This window comes from Vanessa atalanta, chromosome 1, assembly GCF_905147765.1.
Source record: "Vanessa atalanta chromosome 1, ilVanAtal1.2, whole genome shotgun sequence".
Taxonomy (NCBI): domain Eukaryota; kingdom Metazoa; phylum Arthropoda; class Insecta; order Lepidoptera; family Nymphalidae; genus Vanessa; species Vanessa atalanta.
The window spans coordinates 8,595,070-8,615,310 of NC_061871.1; the positions used below are offsets into that span (position 1 = coordinate 8,595,070).

Genomic DNA, 20,241 nt, shown 5'->3' on the forward strand with positions numbered 1-20,241 from the left:
CAGATTTTTGAATAATATTTTAAAACACTCCAAGGCATTGAGAAAGCGCTCAAGTGTCTATATACCTATACGTACAGACGATACTTTAAATGTTTATAAATTTATTTCGTCATATGGTTCTCATAAATTTTAAGTTACACTTGAAATATCTGAGAACCCATTTAAATATTGTAACTATGTATTGTAGGCAACATTGTTGCAATCTGTCGTCGCATATCCTACTTCAATATAGTCGTGCCGACTGACAGTCATTCATTGAAGAGACCGTATGACATGAAATGAGCATTGTTTTTATGGCAAGCGTTAGGCCCTAATGGAGAACGCTTAGTATTTCGCCTGTTTACATTGTCGCTGCTTCCATATGCCAAAATTTGAAATATCACAAGTTTGTTTTGTAAAAACGTCAGAATAGATAATTTATCTTAAAATGTTTGAAGAATAGATTTTTGCACATTATTTATTGTTCAATTTTAGTGGCCTCTTCGTTCTCATGCGAGCAATAAGCAGATGCTAACCATCGTCATTAGTACTTTATTTGGCAAAGTGGCGACTTTTTACCGACATATGAGCCCACTATTCACATTGACGGCAAATGGTAATTTACTCTTAATAACTGGAGAGCCTCAATTAAAATTTCTTAAACATTATATAATTATTATAGCATATAAATATATCATTGTATAAAAAATATATCACTCTATAAATACAACAGTAACAGAAGATAAATATGCATACAGCAAAATAAGTAATAGTTACAATTTAAATAATCGCAGGACACCAACAGATCGAAAATTCAACCAACATAACGTACAAAAACAAACATCTAGCATGCATACACAATTTACAGGATCACAATGAACGCACATACAATACAGTTCGTGAAACAAAAAAGTAACAAAAAAAAAATACGACAGAACCAAAACCAAAGATCAATTCAAAATGAATGTTTAAAACCAACACCGTGACATTTCAGAAGAGAACGAAATACTAGCTTTGATGTTTACAATTATTAGATTAAACTTCTCCAAATGCTGTTATACATGATATTTTACTTAAAATGGACGATTGATTTAGTGTAACCACAAACTATCAATTTATAACAACTTATTTGCTTTAAAACTATTTTAATAAGGATTAAGTTCGAACCACATGATGGTTTTACATTATAATAATGAATTTACATTATGTTTTATATATTTGAAACATAATAGAAAAACTCAAGTACTGTATAACAGCATTTTATATAAAGGTTTTATCGTTACAAAGCTAGTATTTGTAAACAAAAACATCATACTGAGTGAAGCCAAACGTTCCTAACATGGTGCTACCTTGAATGCTGCTGTCTTTCGGAGGGTGGTGGTGAAGGCGCGCGGGAAGTTGCGGTCGAATCACGCGCATCTGCCGCTGTGGTAGGACTGCCGGTACCGCTGCCACCCAGCGCCAACGCCAACCCGCTGATACTGCCGACACATCACCACGTCACCACAGCCCTAGCGACGTACTCCGAATTCGGTACAAACTTACCTGCTCCACTTTCAATATTCCGAAAATGTCTTTACGGTGTTTGAGTCATAAATGGTGAAAAAATGTTTCTACCTCTATGATAACACTCATGAAAACACTGGAGCAGATAAGGCCGCTAAATGAAACTAGGATCGATGTGCTATCACTGAACTAGCCTAGTTAACGATATACCTAACAATCTTATCATTGTTTAACTACATTAAAAACGAACACAGTTAATGATATCCCGCCAAGTTTAGATTGTCCATGACTAAAATGTTTGGTTAAATGTTTATAACTAGATAGCCGAGCTAAGCAGAACATTCTCAGCGGGGTTAAGAAGTATAAAAGCAGTGATGTTCAGTTAGTGGCAAGGCAATGAGGGTGTCAGAGTAATTGGATAACGCAAGCAAGCAATAAATGTTTGTCTATGTCAAATAAAGTGACAGTTATGTCATGCAAAACCAAAAAAATAAATATGATCCTAACGATTATGATATATGCATCAACTATGTCTGTGAAATTAAACCATTTAGTAAGACAAATCGAGAAAATTTCACGCACGAAACAAAGATAAAATTTCAAGGTTTATTTTCCATCCACATATAAATCAATCTCGCATTGGATGTATGAAAAGTGGAATGATGATAAATTTACCATTCAGATGCCAATCACAGCGTGAGACTGATAAAGAGCCGGTAGGAAGTCGTCTAGAAATCCGTCACGCAGTATTAGTGGGCGAGAACACCCAATTAGCAGAGATGTTCACGTCAGCGAACGAGAAATGTTCCCGTAAAATAAGTAGCGGATTATGAATGGAGCCGAGTAAAATACCTACGACAGCCAGTCTTTAATGATTACAAAACGCCAATAATTTTGCAATGTTATTCTCCTCGTTTTAGCTTTATAAGTTTACGTTCAGTTTATACTAAATAAAATAATGAAAAGCCTTCTTTTATTGTCAAAGATGTAAATTAATTTAGGTATTTATATGTATATGTAACCATAAATAAATAAGGAACTTGAGAATTGTAAGTTTAATTTCACTTAACAATCGCAATCGTAAAACCATATCGAAGACAATGTTGTGTAAGTTTTGTTTCGTAGCAGAACTAAAATTAAGGCATAATCACAAAATGTGTTTCCGACATGGTGGGTAATTATAATTTCTGAAATACCTCGGAATTGAAAATGCTAATTTCCGTACTACTAAATATTATCTGCAGTCAAATGCGAAGGTGACGTCATATGGCATGAGGTCACACGTTTGGGCGGAAGTTTACATCGCAACAAAGGACATTAACATTGAATTTTCATCGCTTTAACAAGATATAATAATACATTTTAATATAGGTTTTAAAATGGTTAATCTCGTGTCAATATAGTCTCTAAAATATAGAGAAACGGTATCTCTCTTAAACAAACTTTTAGTCCTTATTAAAATGTTACGTTGAATACATACAATATTACATAATTCAATAAAACATGTAAAGATTAAATTTAAAAAATGATTAATTATTGAATGTTAAAACGATAATATGAAATATATTGTTTTAAGTAGTTCCTAATCAATTTTAAAGAAATATTTGATCAAGAAATCGCATTGAATCGCAAAAATAAAAATATTTTCGAAAATGTAAAAGCATAAAGTAACATATTTTAATAACCTCTAATCTTAAATTTATTCAATTTCATTACACAATAAGAAATAAAACTACCTCTTTGAGTGTCATTTGAAGTACCTACTAATTTCAATTTTAAGAAAAACAAAAGATCATATATTTTTGCATCACAATCATATACTTAATATGTAGCGTAGTGAGATTTTTAACGTCTTTAAATGTTCGAAGAATGACCTGCAGTGACCCGAACATGTAAAAAATAACACTCCAAAACGCTGTGAGCAGACAAAGTTGTTAATTTAAAAATACTCAAGTTTACTTTTGAAAGACGTTGACGCATGATTAATAAATAGATATAAAAGAAATTAATTAAAGTCAATGAAAAAATAGTTTTCTATACTAATTAATAAGAAGGCGTATTTTATTAATGCGTAACTCAAAAAATCTAAACCAATATACCAAACTTTACCAGAAAATGCAATTAGTTTCTTATATTGCTATATAAGTAATTAAAAGTTTCACCTGGTTTCAACTTAGACTATTGACGTGACATGTATAAATTTTATATTCTTCTAGTTCTTAAAGTGTCTCCAGCTGATGGCTTATAAATAGAAATAGAGATGTTACATTTAATAAGACGATGTGTAGTGAAAATGTATAAAACAGGTGCATAATAGGAAATGCAGGATGACCTTCTGTTTGACACATGTGTAACAGCGGCTGATGTCGTGCGGCCTCGACAATGTACATGCTAATAAATTTAACTTTAATTACCCAGAGTATATGAACGCAAACTATTTACAATATGTGTAGGTGTTGTGCCGTTAGCGTGTTTGAGAACAATGTATGAATATGCTTTAATGTTTCATATTTATCTGTATTTTACGGCTCTTTTTGCATATATTGTAGACTAACCATCTTAAAAGAATATAATAATTAAGATTAAATCCATTCGTAAAATTGAGTTGTGGGTTTTTAAAATAATCTCTAAAAAATCAAACAATGCAGGTTTAATATCTTAGACAGGATTAAAATACAGTTACACGACGATTTATTGAACTCGATGGGACTTATAACGTATTCCAATCGAAGTAGGAATAAAAATAAACAAACCTTAGATTTACGTATCTCATACGATTTGCTAATAACTCATCTATATTGTGTCCCACTAAGAGTTTATGAATAATATATATTTATTTATAATGCAACATTTTTACACTTAACTACTTATATCCACTTTAATTTTACTTCCAGTTTCTAAACGCCATTTTTTTCGCAAATCAATAAATCGTGAATATCATAGATTAATCAAGCTCTCGACTAAAGACATCAATTTGCTAAGTCAAATATTGTTTACTTGATTTTTCTCCTCTCATAGTTGGAATAGAGTATAGGCAAGGTATATAAGTGTTGAAACTGACATAAAATTAATAGATTTTAACATAATATCACCATTAATTACGAGCGGTACCAAGATGTATGCGCGTTTATGGTAATCGATATTATTAGCAGAGTATCAGTCGAGCATCTTCAAAAAGCAATAACACGTTGCATCACCACACGCAGTCTAAATTTATACATATATCCGGAGGGCACAAGGTCATTGGCGAAGGTTACGAAAGTGAAACGATTAAATCTATAATTAAAAAACTTATTACGCCACCTGTAGACAATGGTATGCAATCTGTCATTACAATCGTCAACACTAACGAGAAGTATAGAAATTAATTACAAGTATAAATGAAAACATTATTTAATTTTTTGCCAACATAATAAATTTAATTGAATTCTCAGTGACCAGAACAAATATAAATGTATTTTTAAAATATGATCACAGGTTCCAATTCGGACAAGCAACACTGGTTTTTTATGGGTTTATAATTCATGTTGTACTCAGTGTTGAAGTAAACCTCTTATAATCTACGCGCGTTGGACGACGATTCTGCTATTTGCGTATCCAACTCGCTCTGGATCTGCATCGTGATATATTCTAATAACTTCTCAATAGGAGAGGCCCAGCAGTGGAATATATACACAAGCTGTTACTCCACAAAAATCATTATTATTTATCATCAAATTAACTTTTCTGAATTGAAGTGAATACAAAATAACCACAACAAACAATAATAACGAGAAAGAAGCTCTAACCACTCGTGTTATTAATAACCAAAATTGATTATTACAAGTGGCGGCTATTGTTTACAAATAAAAACCCGCTCTGCTTCTTGGTAAATCAAACTGGAACGGCAGACGTTCTTTGAAATAAACTGTTAATAGGTAACAAATGTAAATAAAGACCAGAAGCTACGAGAAAAACGGAATTACCCACTAATTGCTCAATAAAGTATTACTCAGTCTCATGATGATTGATGGCCTGATGAAGCTATTACTGTATACTGCAATACGACACATACTGCATCTAAAGGTCGAAATTGAAATGAGTCATAGAATCAAACGACAGCATTTCGTGTCGACACGCTAAAACACCATAAAGTTACAAGCGCTATGACTCGAGACCTGGAAATGTTTTTCAACTAGTACTCATACTTGGTGTTATTAGTTTTATTTGAAACACCGTTGTCATTATACTAGAACTAGAACATAGTTTTAATTTCGGTTTTGTAAATTAGAAAAAAGTCTTCGACAAAAATCACAATTAATTAGGGACTAAATCTATACATAATTATATACCCTGTTATTAAGAGACGTTGTACAAATTTTGCTAATTATTACCAGATTTGACTGGAATCTTGAGAATTCTGGCATATATTCAAATTAGATGACGACACTAGTTTTTTAGTGAAATTGGCCAAGTCGTTTGAAGACTGAGCAATTGATTGTGTCTAATTGGATAGTTTGTTGGCAATAAATTTTATTGCTGTTTACATTCAATAGATCGTTCGAATATTTATTTGATCTGAAGACGAATTTACTGTATAGAAGAATGAATACTGATGATATGCTAAAATTATATTTTAGCCTTCTATAATTACATTGAAAAACTAGATTCCTTTATGTATGACGACATATAATATACTATATTATTTTCTATAATATTTGTAACATTGCTATCTGTTCCGTCCTCTTGGGTCGTAGTGGGACTATATATGTATTTATAACAATGGTTATACATACAAATGTAGTGTATATCCATTTTGGTTGAATGGGGTATCTAGCGCAAAATGACTTTTAAATCAGGCTGGTATATCTTGATATTAGAGCGTTTAAACAAAATAACAAAATCCGCGGCTTTATAATAATAATAGCTATGTGTAGATTAAAATTAATAGATTAATCTATCATATCGAATGTGAATGTAAAATAAAATTTATTCAAGACTGTGTGTATTAAAAATCAAACAATTGGGTACAGCGATTAAAGTTTATGCTTCACAAGATAAAAAAGACGCCTGATGTCTAGTCAAATACTGACCTAAATACCTAAATTATGTTTAACGTTACTACCAACCTATCCATTGAGTTTCCAGCAATACTTTATATAGTATATCTATAACCTTACTAAAGAGTAACGCTGACGAATTAAACAAATGAGAGAGTAATTAAAGATAATACTAATGAAAGTATTTGCAAGGTATGTCGAAGTAGCCTCTACAGTAAAAAGAGAATTCAATTGATTCCTCAGAAACAGGTAATATTGGTCGTAGAGTCTACATAATCGTCTCATTGGTCCAGAAGCACAAATGCCTGGTTTAGATCGTGAGTACGCGGATTCATTTATAGGTCGCACTAACAATTTAAAGTAGTTATTTTATTGTTTTTATCCGCATCGCTTTTAACATTTTCTTGTCACATATAAAAACTTAATTATACACAAGTTGAAAGGGAAGCGAATGTATGAATTTATTTAGTACCTTTCATAAAATGTGTAAACAGTTTTTAACTCGAATACAATTTTAAAATTAATTTTATTAAGGAAATGTCATTGATAAATAAAAGTCATAGCTTTGTTTTGGTTTATACTTGCTTGTATGTGTAACAAAAAATATGAACAGAATTTGTAATAAAAATTGTATATATCCGTATTGGAAATAATAAAAAGTCATCTGTTTCAGTACAATATTAATAAGAATAAAAAATATTTTGAGGATTCGCGAAGTAAAAATATGTCATATGTAAATTGATAGACTCGCCTTCATTTGAAATTGAGGATTTCCGTAAAGAATAAATGAATTATTTTACAATAATTACATACCTTACTTGTGTGTTTAAAAGGATATTGTGTGGACGATTTTATATCAACACGAAAAATCTTCCATACTACAAAGATGATAAATATTTCAAAATATTATATTGTATGCGTTTGATTTTTTTTTTGCGTTTACGTTCGTAGGTGTATTACTGGAATATATATAAGACTAAAGAAAATTAACTAAATTCTACATATAATGGATATAAGTCAGTTAATGATACTTGCTGATTTTAATAACAGTGATACGTTGGTATGTGTGGCATAGATCCAGATTTGAAGAGACTAGTGCGGAAATAACCGCTGGAAAATAGATTTTATCATTGAAAATGTAATCCTGATAATTTCAGACTTGAGAGAAAACACGCGGTATGTTTTAAAGATTTAGAAGTTACGCCAGGTGTCTGGAATTGTAAACAAGGCATAAATATGTCAGTGGGCGTCGCTGTTCGTTTCCAAGCTGACATTGATCATAGAATATTATAGTATATATAATATAATTCTGAAATTGCACGTGATCTTTTATTTTTATATGTATATTCAATATATTTCTGGCATTAGTCAGTTGCAGCTAATGAAGAGAACAATCGTATTTAGAGTACATCGTCGATAACAGTTTACTGACATCATCAAACATTTAGCAGATTTTCAAAATAATTCAAGTTTTCCTAAATTGTTTATTTTCACTCGACTCCCGGCTGGCGCCGAACTCACCTTGACCGCGGTTCTTGGTCGGTACAACAAACCAATCAAATCTGACCTTCCTACCCCCGCGAAATCTTTTAGTACTCACTAGCCTTGAGGTAGCCTTTGTGTTTCAAGAGATCTTATTATAATAGTCTTTTCAAAATCATGCATGCATAAACTATATTTAATCTACGAACTTATATTCTGTTTTTTCCGGTAAATGTTGAATATATGATATAGTTAACATAAATCAATTTTATAGTAAACAGAGAGGTTTTTGTTTATGTTTATATCAGTGAATATAGTATATTTTAAAGTTAAACATCACTTTATTTTAAGAGTAAACATAAACATTAATTAAATACACAATTGACGTATAAACAATTAGTAAGAGGTGATTAAATAAACAAAATAGATTTAATTACCACAGTGACTAAATTCAAGGAAAGTAATGTTTTATAACGAAAATATGTCGACGACTACTTTAAAAAAAAAAAAAAACGAGAGGTTTCATGGGCCACTCGATCGGAACGAAGTTGCTTTCGTAATATTATGTATTAAATAACAGACTCAATAAAATAAATTAACAACATTTGAAACTAAATAAATTACAACGATAAAATTGTAACTAAAGTCCATTGCGAATTGAAACAAAAACGAAAAAATATTTTTAAATAATCACTACATAGTTTAAAAAAAAGTCGCTTCCCGCTGTCTGTCTGTCCATGTGTGTGCTTAGATCTTTTAAATTACGCAACGGTTTAGAATAATGACATATTTACGAAGCGATTTTATGCAATACAGCATTAATCCTTATCCAATTAAATACCTTGAATTTACTTTAATTACAACGCAAATTTCTACAAATAATATGTGAAGTCTTTTTGATGACTCTGAGATCGCCTAGAGGGAATGTGCGAGAAAATAATATCAAGGTATTGGTCACGTCGAACACTGGAGGACTTAAATTAACGACAAATTTTAACATCATTACAAAATTTGTATTACATAACAGTGGACTATTAAATTGGCAAAATTCAAGCATTTAATACAATATCACATAAGTTACTTTATAAGAACATTATCACATTGTTCAACTACAAAGAATTCGGTCGCAAAAAATACACAATGAGATAACCTCGAAATAGAAATAACAACGACATGAATAATCGTAAACAAGACGAGACGACACATACAATAAAGTGAAGAAACTTTCATTGCTCTGATAGTGAAATTAAAAACAATTACTGCGAAAGAGACAAGAAATAAAAAAAGCATCGAGCTAGTGTTAAAAAATAATAATGACTCAGTTTACTTTTCGTAGAGTAAAGATAAAAAACAGTCGAATCGTATTCCACACAAGCTAGCCGACATCCTTGGCATAATCTGCATCAAATAAATTATTCCGTAGCGTGAAATTAGAATGCTGATTGCGACGGCGACACTAAAATGTTAGTTTCCACTCGGAAATTGTCGAATCGCGCTGACTAGAAGATTTATAATCGAATGATTACACATTTTCAATTCGTATTTTAATTAATTTAATTCTTAATTGATATTTAATGTTTCAATAACAACACGGTCATCTGCAAGTCAACTCGCGAAATTATTAATTTATAGTGCCGTTCTTAATATTATGATTATTGTATTTCAATGGAATTTGATATGAGGCTTTATAAAACATATATAATTCCTATTATTAATTGCCGGTATATATATTTCTAAATATAAACAATAAAAATCTTAATTCCTTAGGCACTTTTTTTTATGACAATTAGAAATATGCTATGAGGACTTAAGCATACCTAATACTGGTAATCTAAATTTAATTTTCGAGTTGCATTAATATCTACAGTTGAATTTTAATTACATACATTGCTTTTAATGGTCATACTTCACAAGTCAAAGATGATATCTTTGTTATTATTAAAATGTACATTTTATTAATCATAAAGATATGTATATAATTAAAATTTTTAAAAGCAATAAAGAAAAATATGATGTTATTACCTCTGAAGTCTGGCAGTTGGTCATAAAATGTTTAATAAGTCTTATTATTCTATATTATACTGTTTTTGAAGTCTATAAGATATAGGAGTGAGAATAAACGTCCCGTTTGAAAAACGCACGGGACACAAGTTTCTAAAACATATGTAAAGTTTATTATTTATATATATTATTAATTGAAACGGTAAGACCAAATATGTTCAGAGCCAGATTACACTAAAATTGCTTTATTTATTAAACGTTAATCGGAATTGGTTGTTATTAATAACGCAATGTGACTTTTCAATCATCACTTATTATAAACAAAATAATTTCAATTGAAAATTATCGAAATATATTTTAAATAAGTATGTAAAATATTTCTACACTTTAAAATGTACCTATTCGATTTTTCTTTCGAATCGTTAATAGTGTTCACAAAAGAATTTGTTTTCAATGCCCAGGAATAAAAGGGACGGACATGATCATATGAGTAATTGAAAACATGCAGTGTGGAGTACCACCCACGGCGTACCAAATTGTGGTGATGACGAACATCGGCGTAGCGACCGTGCATTTCATATATAAATACATTTATAAAGAAGCACAGCGTTATATAGTGATTACAATTGTCTTTAAATAGTCCGATCAAGATTCCTGATTTTTTTTGGGAAGTGGTGAGATAAATGTTTTTGTATTACATTTGAGTAAAATACTCCTGAGGCCAAAAAAAAAATAATTACCATGTTTAAATTTTATGAATTTTTATAAATTTTCTATCAAATAAAGAGTTGCAGTATTGGTTAATTACCAATACTGCAACTCTCTTTATCTCTAGCTTTAACTCTCTTTTTATACTACTGGTCAGAAAGGCTAGAATAAATATCACCTCTAGACACAGTACAAGCGTGAATCAGGATCGTATGTGTGTTGTCAGTAACGGTACACTAATGTGATTAGTAAACAGACACCCCGATGAGTGAAGGACGGTCGTAGAACTCTGTATTAGGGGAGACACCGTATGAGGGGTACGTTAGAGGTTGATGACCTATTTGTAAATAATATAATTGGTACAAAAATAACACGTAGCATTTGCATTGACGGATGAACATGGATTTAATAATAAATTAAATATATAAATCTATATTTCAAATGAATAATTAAAACATACAAAACAGATTTCGACACGGGTTATGAACTTTAACGGTGTATGGACATAGGTAATGGGATTGTCAAGGTTGTTTGTCACGCTTTAAACACATTAAATGTGACTACTGTTAAAATAAAACATTTTAAAACGAGACTATCCTATTCAACTAAATTTAAATTAAACATGTTTTTTTTTAACTAGCTGCTTCACACGGTCTTAACGTGATATTAGATAGTCTAAACCTCCCTCAATAATCATCATATAAATTATCTAATGTGGAAAGTATTTTTTTAAATCGGATTAGTAGATTTTGAGATTAATGTTCAACCAAACGAACTCTTCAGCTTTATGTAATAGAATAGTTGTAGATTAAATTACAATGAAGTAGAGCTCTTAGATCGTACACGTTACAAAGTTGACTGCGACAATGTATTACCATTTATGGTATTAAAGCAAGTCGTTGTACCTATTACGGATTACAAATAGGCTTAGCATTTTGTGTAACGATATTGATCGGATAGATAAAATTACGGTCAACGTGACAGTGATAGCAATAATATTAACTACTTATGTAATCCACGATCATTACAACATTTTAACCGATCTACGGATTTGCGCTCGATGTGGTCAGGGTCAGCAGCGTGTTTGGTAAAGTTGTCTAACTGTTCCACTTCGTTCACCATCGTTCGTACAATTGAACTAACAAGTCGTTTTGCACGATTCTGACATTTAGTGGCAGCTTTAGTAGTGAAACGTTATTTAGTGTTTCTGATTTTCCGCCCACCAACACCCTCACAGGTGCTAGGAAATAACATGATTCCTGTATCGCTTTAACTAGATCAGACTTCGCAGCGGTTAACATTGCTATACCATCGTTGATTAATTATTATTGTTGTTAATAGTAGAACACTAAATTAATATTATTGGTTATGTAAATTTTATATCTTAAATTACTTCATTTGAATGTATAATCAGTTAATTTTAAAAATATGGCAAACAGATAATGTCCGAAACTAATTACTTAATAATCAGAAACATTAAAACAAGCCGATGTTCATCGTAGTCACGTAACTAACATTTTGCACGTCACAAGTCATTCATACAAAGCCAAGTGTAACCTTAGCTCTAGTGCTAGTACGTACGGGCTACGTAAGATAATAAATACGAAACCACCCCTCGTGACCGCACAAGGTCGCTCGAGGGAAAGGTCGTGCGTCGAACTTTCTAGTCGTTTACGGGTGCTGAATGGATAAATGATGACGTGCAGACTATTGACATGGGTCAATAACCGGGTATAAAGGTGTTCGAATTATTGTATCAAATATTAAATAAAGTTTATAATGCTTTTGAATAGAGATTCATTACTGCTTTATTTAGATATTGCATTGTTTATTTTTGCATAGATATTAATATTTTAGACAAAAGTATTTACAATTTTAAATGACTTATATTTCGTAGGTCCGTATTTCACTGATATTTTAGAAGAACGAAACGTCGTAAAGATATTGTAATTCATTATCAAATTTAAGAAGATTCCTATAAGTTCAGCTGTAATAAGTCGACTAATTTCTAAGTAGCATGCGTTCTGAAATAACAGTTGCAAAAACATCGGTGCCTTACCGATAACATTACGGATAATTTCCGCCAATATTGTTTATCTCAATTTTCCAACAACGGTATCAAACATCCGCCGATGATTCAGTGGATGCAGGCGTTTAGAATAATGTATGTTATAATTAAACGTTTAGTCATTTAAAGATATCGTAGTTGCCTCGTTAAACTTTTTCCCATCATTCTTATCTAAGTTACCGGGTTCTATTATCAGTTAGGGTCAGTATGAACTATGTATTGTTAATTATATATAGCATTTAAAATTTTACTTATTGCTATCTTGGTATTTGAGTTAGTGAATATTTCTATCAAGCGTATTTTTTTTGAAGTGAGTTATGATAAAAAAGTGATGTTGATCATGAATGCAATATTATCTATATTGCATTCATGATCAACGTGTTGATGTATGTTTACTATGTGCTTGGTAATTTTTATTTTGTTCTTAGTATTTAACAGAACGATCCTTATAAGTTCTTATCGTGCATCGGAGAGTTATCGTGCAAGTCAAATCGATAAACCTGTTTATTATCATAAATAATAATCGTTTAATCTTCTCAGAACGTTAATTTCAGATTTTGATCGAACTGACAAACAAATTTCGGCGAAATGACCGGAATTGGAAGATAGACAAAAGAAAGATGATACGAAGGTTGATATGCAAGCTCATTGAAACTTTTTTGTAATCTTATTTAACTGGTAACTGACACTCTTTGGTAACAATAGTCGACCTTCTCACGCCAAACTTCATTCACAACATTCTTTAAATATCGAGTTACAATTTGTTTTATTTAATTGATACGCGCGCAGGTTTACAGTCATATATATGAAATGTATTCTTCTAATCGACTGATTAATAAATAATCAAGGCACAGGTTAGTCATCAAACCAGACTTAAATTCGGATCCTAGTTTCTTAATGCATATTTCAATAAGTATCTCGAATATAGAAGTTTGCGAAATTTTGATATATCGCGCAAAAACATCTTTTTTTTACTATGGTAGTTGCTAGTAAACAAAAAAAAATAGTTACAAAAATATATAATAAATAATTTACAAAGAATCATCTGTTTATTATATGTACTGAGAAGATAATCCCAACGAATTATAACAAAGGTTATCGTGCACTTGCAGCGTATTAACACAATAATTTAGTTTTAGTGTCCATCTTAAAAGATGTTTGTTTAATGATACTCTATAGACCATTTAGTAAGCAGATACGAGAAAATCAAATACAATAATTAAGGCGAAGACACACCGAGAAGATAGTAGTAAATAGCGGCGGTGTCTCAACAGGTTGTTAATATCCATGTTACATTATTAGTGGGCAGTTAAATGGCTTAACTGTTTGTGCCGGGAACATTTCGCGAGCGGTTGCTAAATGCGACGCTAAACGCGTTATTTATGTGATTCCGCATTGCGGCCGGTATGGCGAGGACTTTACGTTCGTTTTATGGCCTCCGGTCACTGTTAAACTATTGAGCTTTGGAAACTTTTCGGGTTGTTCTCCGTACTTGCGTTTGATGACGCGTAATTTAACATTTCATATCTCATTAAAGAGAGTGAGTAACATGATGGTATTATTGTTTTTATATATAGTTAAAACAAATAATACGTTAACCTACTTAATACTTATATACTGATTACTTATTACTTCTGGCCGCTTGCCAAAAATAATAACGAAAGAAGTACGTATTAAGCTAATTCTACAATTTAATGTTAAATATAACAATTTAGTGCAAATTCATATTGTAAACAGTGTGAATAAACTTGGCTTTAATTTTACGATCGTAGCAAGCTGTAAATCTGCAGGATCAGCAACATTTCGTGGTACAATTTTATCGTCGGCAGTGCTGTATGTTAACACAGTCGTTTGCGTGTATTCGCGCCGTATGTCTTTCTAATACGACGAGTGAGTGCGACTTGTATTTGAGGTTTATTTATTTAGATAGCTAACAAACATTGCAACCATTTTTATAGCTATTACATTAATAAATTTTAGTTGAGCGGCTCTCTTCCTTATGATTGCAAAATTAAATTATATTTTTTTATTGTGTATTTTAATTTTTAGGATGATGTCATTGCTTTTTACTGCGCTGAGATCACGGATATTAATAACGTATAACTCGCTGCAATAAAATTGTATATAATTTGTATTATCAGCGCGCTCATACGAACGGAACAGGACAACAACCTTACGCAGTCGACTCTGAAATAATAACGTAATGTTTGCAAAAACGCACAGATATTCCGAAACTTTTTCGTCGTATTTGCATTGCTATTTATTAATTATGACGTTTAACGATATTAATCTTTAAATTAAAATATTTCGTAGAGTTAAAAGTGGAAAAATTGTAAGTCTAGTATTAAATATTTAGTCACAGCTGATGATGAATGAACACAATATGTTCAGAAGGATAAAAACTAAGCAATTCATTATAATATAGGAGATCATCCGATCGTTAAGATTGAATCATCATGGTTTGACGTATGTATCTACTATGTAGGAGATGAATGTCTTGTGCCAGCTTTAATTAAAGCATCCGAGAATTTATCACGTGAATAAATCGTTTGTTATTGAAGAAGAGATTAGGATAAACTTGATTGGAATTTGAGTGTAAAATATCAGTTAAAGAAAAATACAATGTTTAATTTAATTGTTCGTTGAGTTACTTCGTAAATTGAATGAATATTACAATTTTTTACTTGCTGGTAGGGCTTTGTGCAAGCCCGTCTGGGTAGGTACCACCCACTTATAAGATATTCTACCGCCAAACAGTACTCAGTATTGTTGTGTTCCGGTTTGAAGGGTGAGTGAGCCAATGTAACTACAGGCACATGGGACGTAACATCTTAGTTCCCGAGGTTGGGGGCGCATTGGTGATGTAAGGAATGGTTAATATTCCTTACAGCGCCATTGTCTACGGGCGGTAGTGACCACTTACCATCAGGTGACCTATTAGCTCTTCCGCCTACTATAAAAATATACTTTATAATACAATTGAAACTAACTGGATGGTTCATCTAGTACTGTTTTAACGAGTGATTATTGCTAAGCTAATATTATACTTAATTTTATTTAGAATAACTACATGGCGTGTTTATAATGTTTTAGCTACTTATTTCTATTAAATTATAATGGGTTCGAAACACAACTACAGAACTTGAGAGAGCGATAGTACTTTACAATATTAAATTACAAATACGTAGTGGATGTATTAGCAGTAATTACAATTGGCCAAGACTAAAACTCCAACTGCTAAGCTAAAAAAAACAACAAATGTCCATATGATAAAATATTGGTAATACTTTATTTGTTTGAGACGACCCAAGAAACGATGGGTGGATTGTGTGAAAGACGATACGGTTAGAAAGAATGTTACTTGTGAGATGACGTCCGACAGAGAAGTATGGAAGAAGATGACATACTGCGCCGACACCAAGTAAAATTGGGACAAGGGCAGGAGGATGATGACTTTATTTGTTATATGTAACTTAAAAGTTTTCATAATAATCTATACTGAGTCAAAAATTAAAATCAAAATATTCTTTATTCAATCAAGTAGGCTCAGAAAAGCACCATCGAATCGTCATGGTACCGTGTTGAATTAAATGTAAAGGTACCACCAGTTCGGAAAGTAGATTCTACTGAGAAGACCCGGCAAGAAATTCAGTAGTTACTCTTTTCCATAATTTTAATTTCAGCGTATGTCAGAAAAGAACGATTAATTTTTTATATATCGTGCCTGAAATAAATACTAAGTTTAAATAATACTTATACAGCTGTAGAGTTCTTAACGGTGACTCCACGTACAATTAATCCCTAGGAACATTTCATACGCCTACCACGTGACTACGGAAATCGTTAGAATAGTGGTCCGATTCATTCATCAGATTGTATCAGTTTCCGCAAAGTAACTGCTTTAGATCGTGTGATAGAGATTAATTGTCTCGATCACTTAAGTGTTCTTTTAATTTACCTTATGCAATTTAAAAATGATTTACAGTGTTGGTACAATTTCTAAAAGATTTCTATTAACATTAAGTAGATCTTCGACGATATATTTTTTGCTGGTTTTGTTCATATTCATAGGTATGTCATATATTCATTTACGAAGGCTATGTATAGGACATTGGGAACTTTAATCATAAAAATCTTGAACTATCTAACACTATCTAATACATTAAAATCAAACACAGTTTTACTTTACTTTTATTATTTGATGTTTTATACAAAATACGTAATTGTTTTTCTATATCTAACCATATTAAGCTAAGATATGCTGAATTACTATTTACAGAAAATAAACGCAATATAGGTACATATATTGGTATAAAATCATAAATAAACAAACGATTTACACGTTAGATTCCATGCAACATTTCTAAATAAATTGAACTCAACTTATTATATAGATATTATATATTATAAAATGTTGAATACAGAAGGACGTCTAGTTTACGCAACAATAAGTATTGTCTGTGGCACCATATTACTCATGTTGCTCTACATTTGCAATGACCAATAAAATGCAACCTAGTATTATGTCTAAATGCAACATTCACACCGACAAAGGACTCGGGCGATCATGAGGTGTGTTTTTGAAATTGTTGCTCAAACATACAAATCAGTAACATTATGTTTTGATCATATCTTTATGATTTTTGAGTATTTAAAGTGTCTAGAATGTAAGTATAACATTGTGTATTAACATTCTAGGCGAATGTAAACTTCGTAGCATTGAAACAAGGTTGCCTACATGCGTTTAATAGATTATATATTCGGACTGGCAAATGGATAACCTGAAATATTGTCAAATCCTTATATCGCCCGCCACCAATCTTGTGAACTAAGAAGTTATGTCCTTTGTGCCTGTAATTACACTGGCTCAAAGCAGAACATAGTACTACTAAGTAATGCTACTACTTAGCGGTTAAATATGACGTAATGAGCCGGGCTTGAACAAGGCCGCATCAGTATCAAGAAATTCGCATAAGAACTTTACAATCTCTGCTTCATTAATTTAGTAATTCCTCACTATTTCACCGCGGATACAACAAAGATCTTGAAGTTCTTTAACTCATTGTAATTGGTATTTTGTTTAAAACGGATACACAGTTTTATTACACATAGTAGAAGTTATTTATAAAATACAATAGTATTATATTATTTCTGATGTATAAAATTATAAATTAGTTACTTTGTGAAATGCATAATATTTTAAGGTGTCACAACTTGCTTTGTTATTGTGACATAGGCCTACAAAGATATATTATTATTACTCGACCTATAAGGTCGGATTCTAATACGTACTACTAGATAGTACATACCCTCGTGGTGTCCATTCGCTGTTTATTATTTGGGTATGTTCCAGTCAAGGCTTAATAATGTGTTGAATACTTTTTAAACTCTGTTACATAATCGATTTGAAAGATTTATTTTGTACGAAAGTTAATGTTAGTGCAAAGGAACATAACATTGCAAATCCCGTAGTGATACATAATTCCACATATAGCAGAGAATGTGCCTCATATACTGTAAATATTATTAACCCGGTTAAATAAACCTCAACATTATATTGTTTACAAAATGTAAGATTAGATTAAATTAATTGAAAAGAAATTTGTTGTTACAACTACATGAAACTGTCTGCATTTTTATTTGTATGATATAAGCGGATGTGCAAAGTAGCCACCTGGTGGTAAGCGGTCACCACCGCCCATAGACAATGGTGCTGTAAAAAATATTAATCATTCCTTAAATCACCAATGCGCTACCAACCTTGGAAACGAAGTTAGGTTCCTTGGGCCTGTAGTTAAACTGACTCACTCACCCTTCAAGCCGGAACACAACAATACTGAGTATTGCTGTTTGGCGGTAAAATATCTGATAATCGAGTGGTACCTACCTAAACGAGCTTGCATAAAGCCCTGCCACCAAGAAAAGTATGCATGAAAGGTATATTTAAAATTTTCTACCTGTACACATATTACGTTTAAGCTATTAGACGGACTTAAAAAAATCTAAGACATCCTATACATATTCCGTACCGTGTACCAGATTAGTATAAACCTTAGGTGATAATAGATAAGACTTCAATCATCTCATCACATCGACTCTCACGACATAATAATGTTATTTAATCTATACTGTTTACAGACTGTACTGTTATTAGAAATATGTCGTTAGGTATGTCGCAAGTAATCTATATAATTTTAATATTAAACTAAAATACCCGCAGGCACGTGAAATATGGGAGTTTTCCTGGAGCTATCAATCAAAATAATAGAGGCAATTTACATTTGACACGCAACGACGCATTGCTTTGATGTTAAGTGGACGCTATTTTGCAATGAAGCCCGTAATAACTGGCGGCGCGTGCGCAGATTGACAGCAGGTAGCCTTCGTTGTATGATACCTAGTATTTACTATGCAAAATATCATAGGTCAAATGTTGTACAAGAGTTAATTAGTGCTTGATGATTTCTTGCGAAATTTATTTTATTATGCTCGCAATTTCGTTTGCAAAATTATATTGCTATATTGCACATGCCTACGGGTATTAAGTTCGATATTTCAGTAAATTGCTACATTTCTCACAATTTAAAATACACTCAAGCCGAGTGACTTCCCGTAAACGTCCCACAGTTATACAAAGGCATCCCCAATTATAGCGACGGACATGGAGCTCAATCCTCCAAGTTGCTTTGCTGTATAATTAGATGAATTAGTGTATATACCTACATGCAGTCTATCTTAGGACGTTTTACTTCAAATTCCAGAAACAATTTAATTAGTAAACAAGTTGGCGATTCCGGATTATTGCCTAAAGAGTCGTTAAAGATCAGCGTATTTTACCCAATGGGTCATGCCGGGTCGTAAATATAGATTTATCATGACTTTATTGTGAAAAATTGTCAATGCGTTTTTATTGATAGAGGTCATTATAAAATGTCACTGTGCCTAATTATTTCTTCACATGGACTTTGTATTTTGAAGTATACGTCGTATACATATATTGAGGACTAAAATATGATCTATGTACTTAAAAGTAACAGCTTGTAAACTAACTAAGTAAATTGGAGGTTTGGACTTCGGACCTTTCTCCATTACACTGGTCTGAGATGTCAATGCGGGTTAGTAGATATACATAAATTTTCGCTACTGAGCACAAAAACAAATTATGCACATGAAACCTTAGTTCTTACCCGGGTACCTGCAACTCTCGGTTATGATTCGGGTGTTCTATATACAGGTTAATGCATATTATATGCTTTTATTTTACTCTGCTATGTTTCCGACAAAATAATATATCGAGACGATCCCTATAGGCCCGTGGATGTTGCAAGAGCCGATTAAATTAAGCGCACCCGTCAATATTTTCATCACTTGCGTATAAATCTGGGGTGGCTGGAAATCAAAAGAATCTTCAACGACGGCAGATAAGTTATTGGCTCTGAAATTCAATACAAGTCCTTT

General features: G+C 31.9%; 1 protein-coding gene across 5 annotated transcripts in view; it reads right to left on the reverse strand.

The window, feature by feature from the left end:
- LOC125077859 (protein bunched, class 2/F/G isoform-like) overlaps nt 1-20,241 on the reverse strand; it is a 127,649-nt gene that overhangs the window by 68,283 nt on the left and 39,125 nt on the right. For 2 of the 5 annotated variants that reach the window (XM_047689987.1, XM_047690064.1), the window contains one exon: nt 1,329-1,460. The exons of the other annotated variants lie outside the window; for them this stretch is intronic. In XM_047689987.1, coding sequence (XP_047545943.1) covers nt 1,329-1,460 — 132 coding nt within the window. The remainder of the gene's footprint in view (nt 1-1,328; nt 1,461-20,241) is intronic. 5 annotated transcript variants of the gene reach the window in all.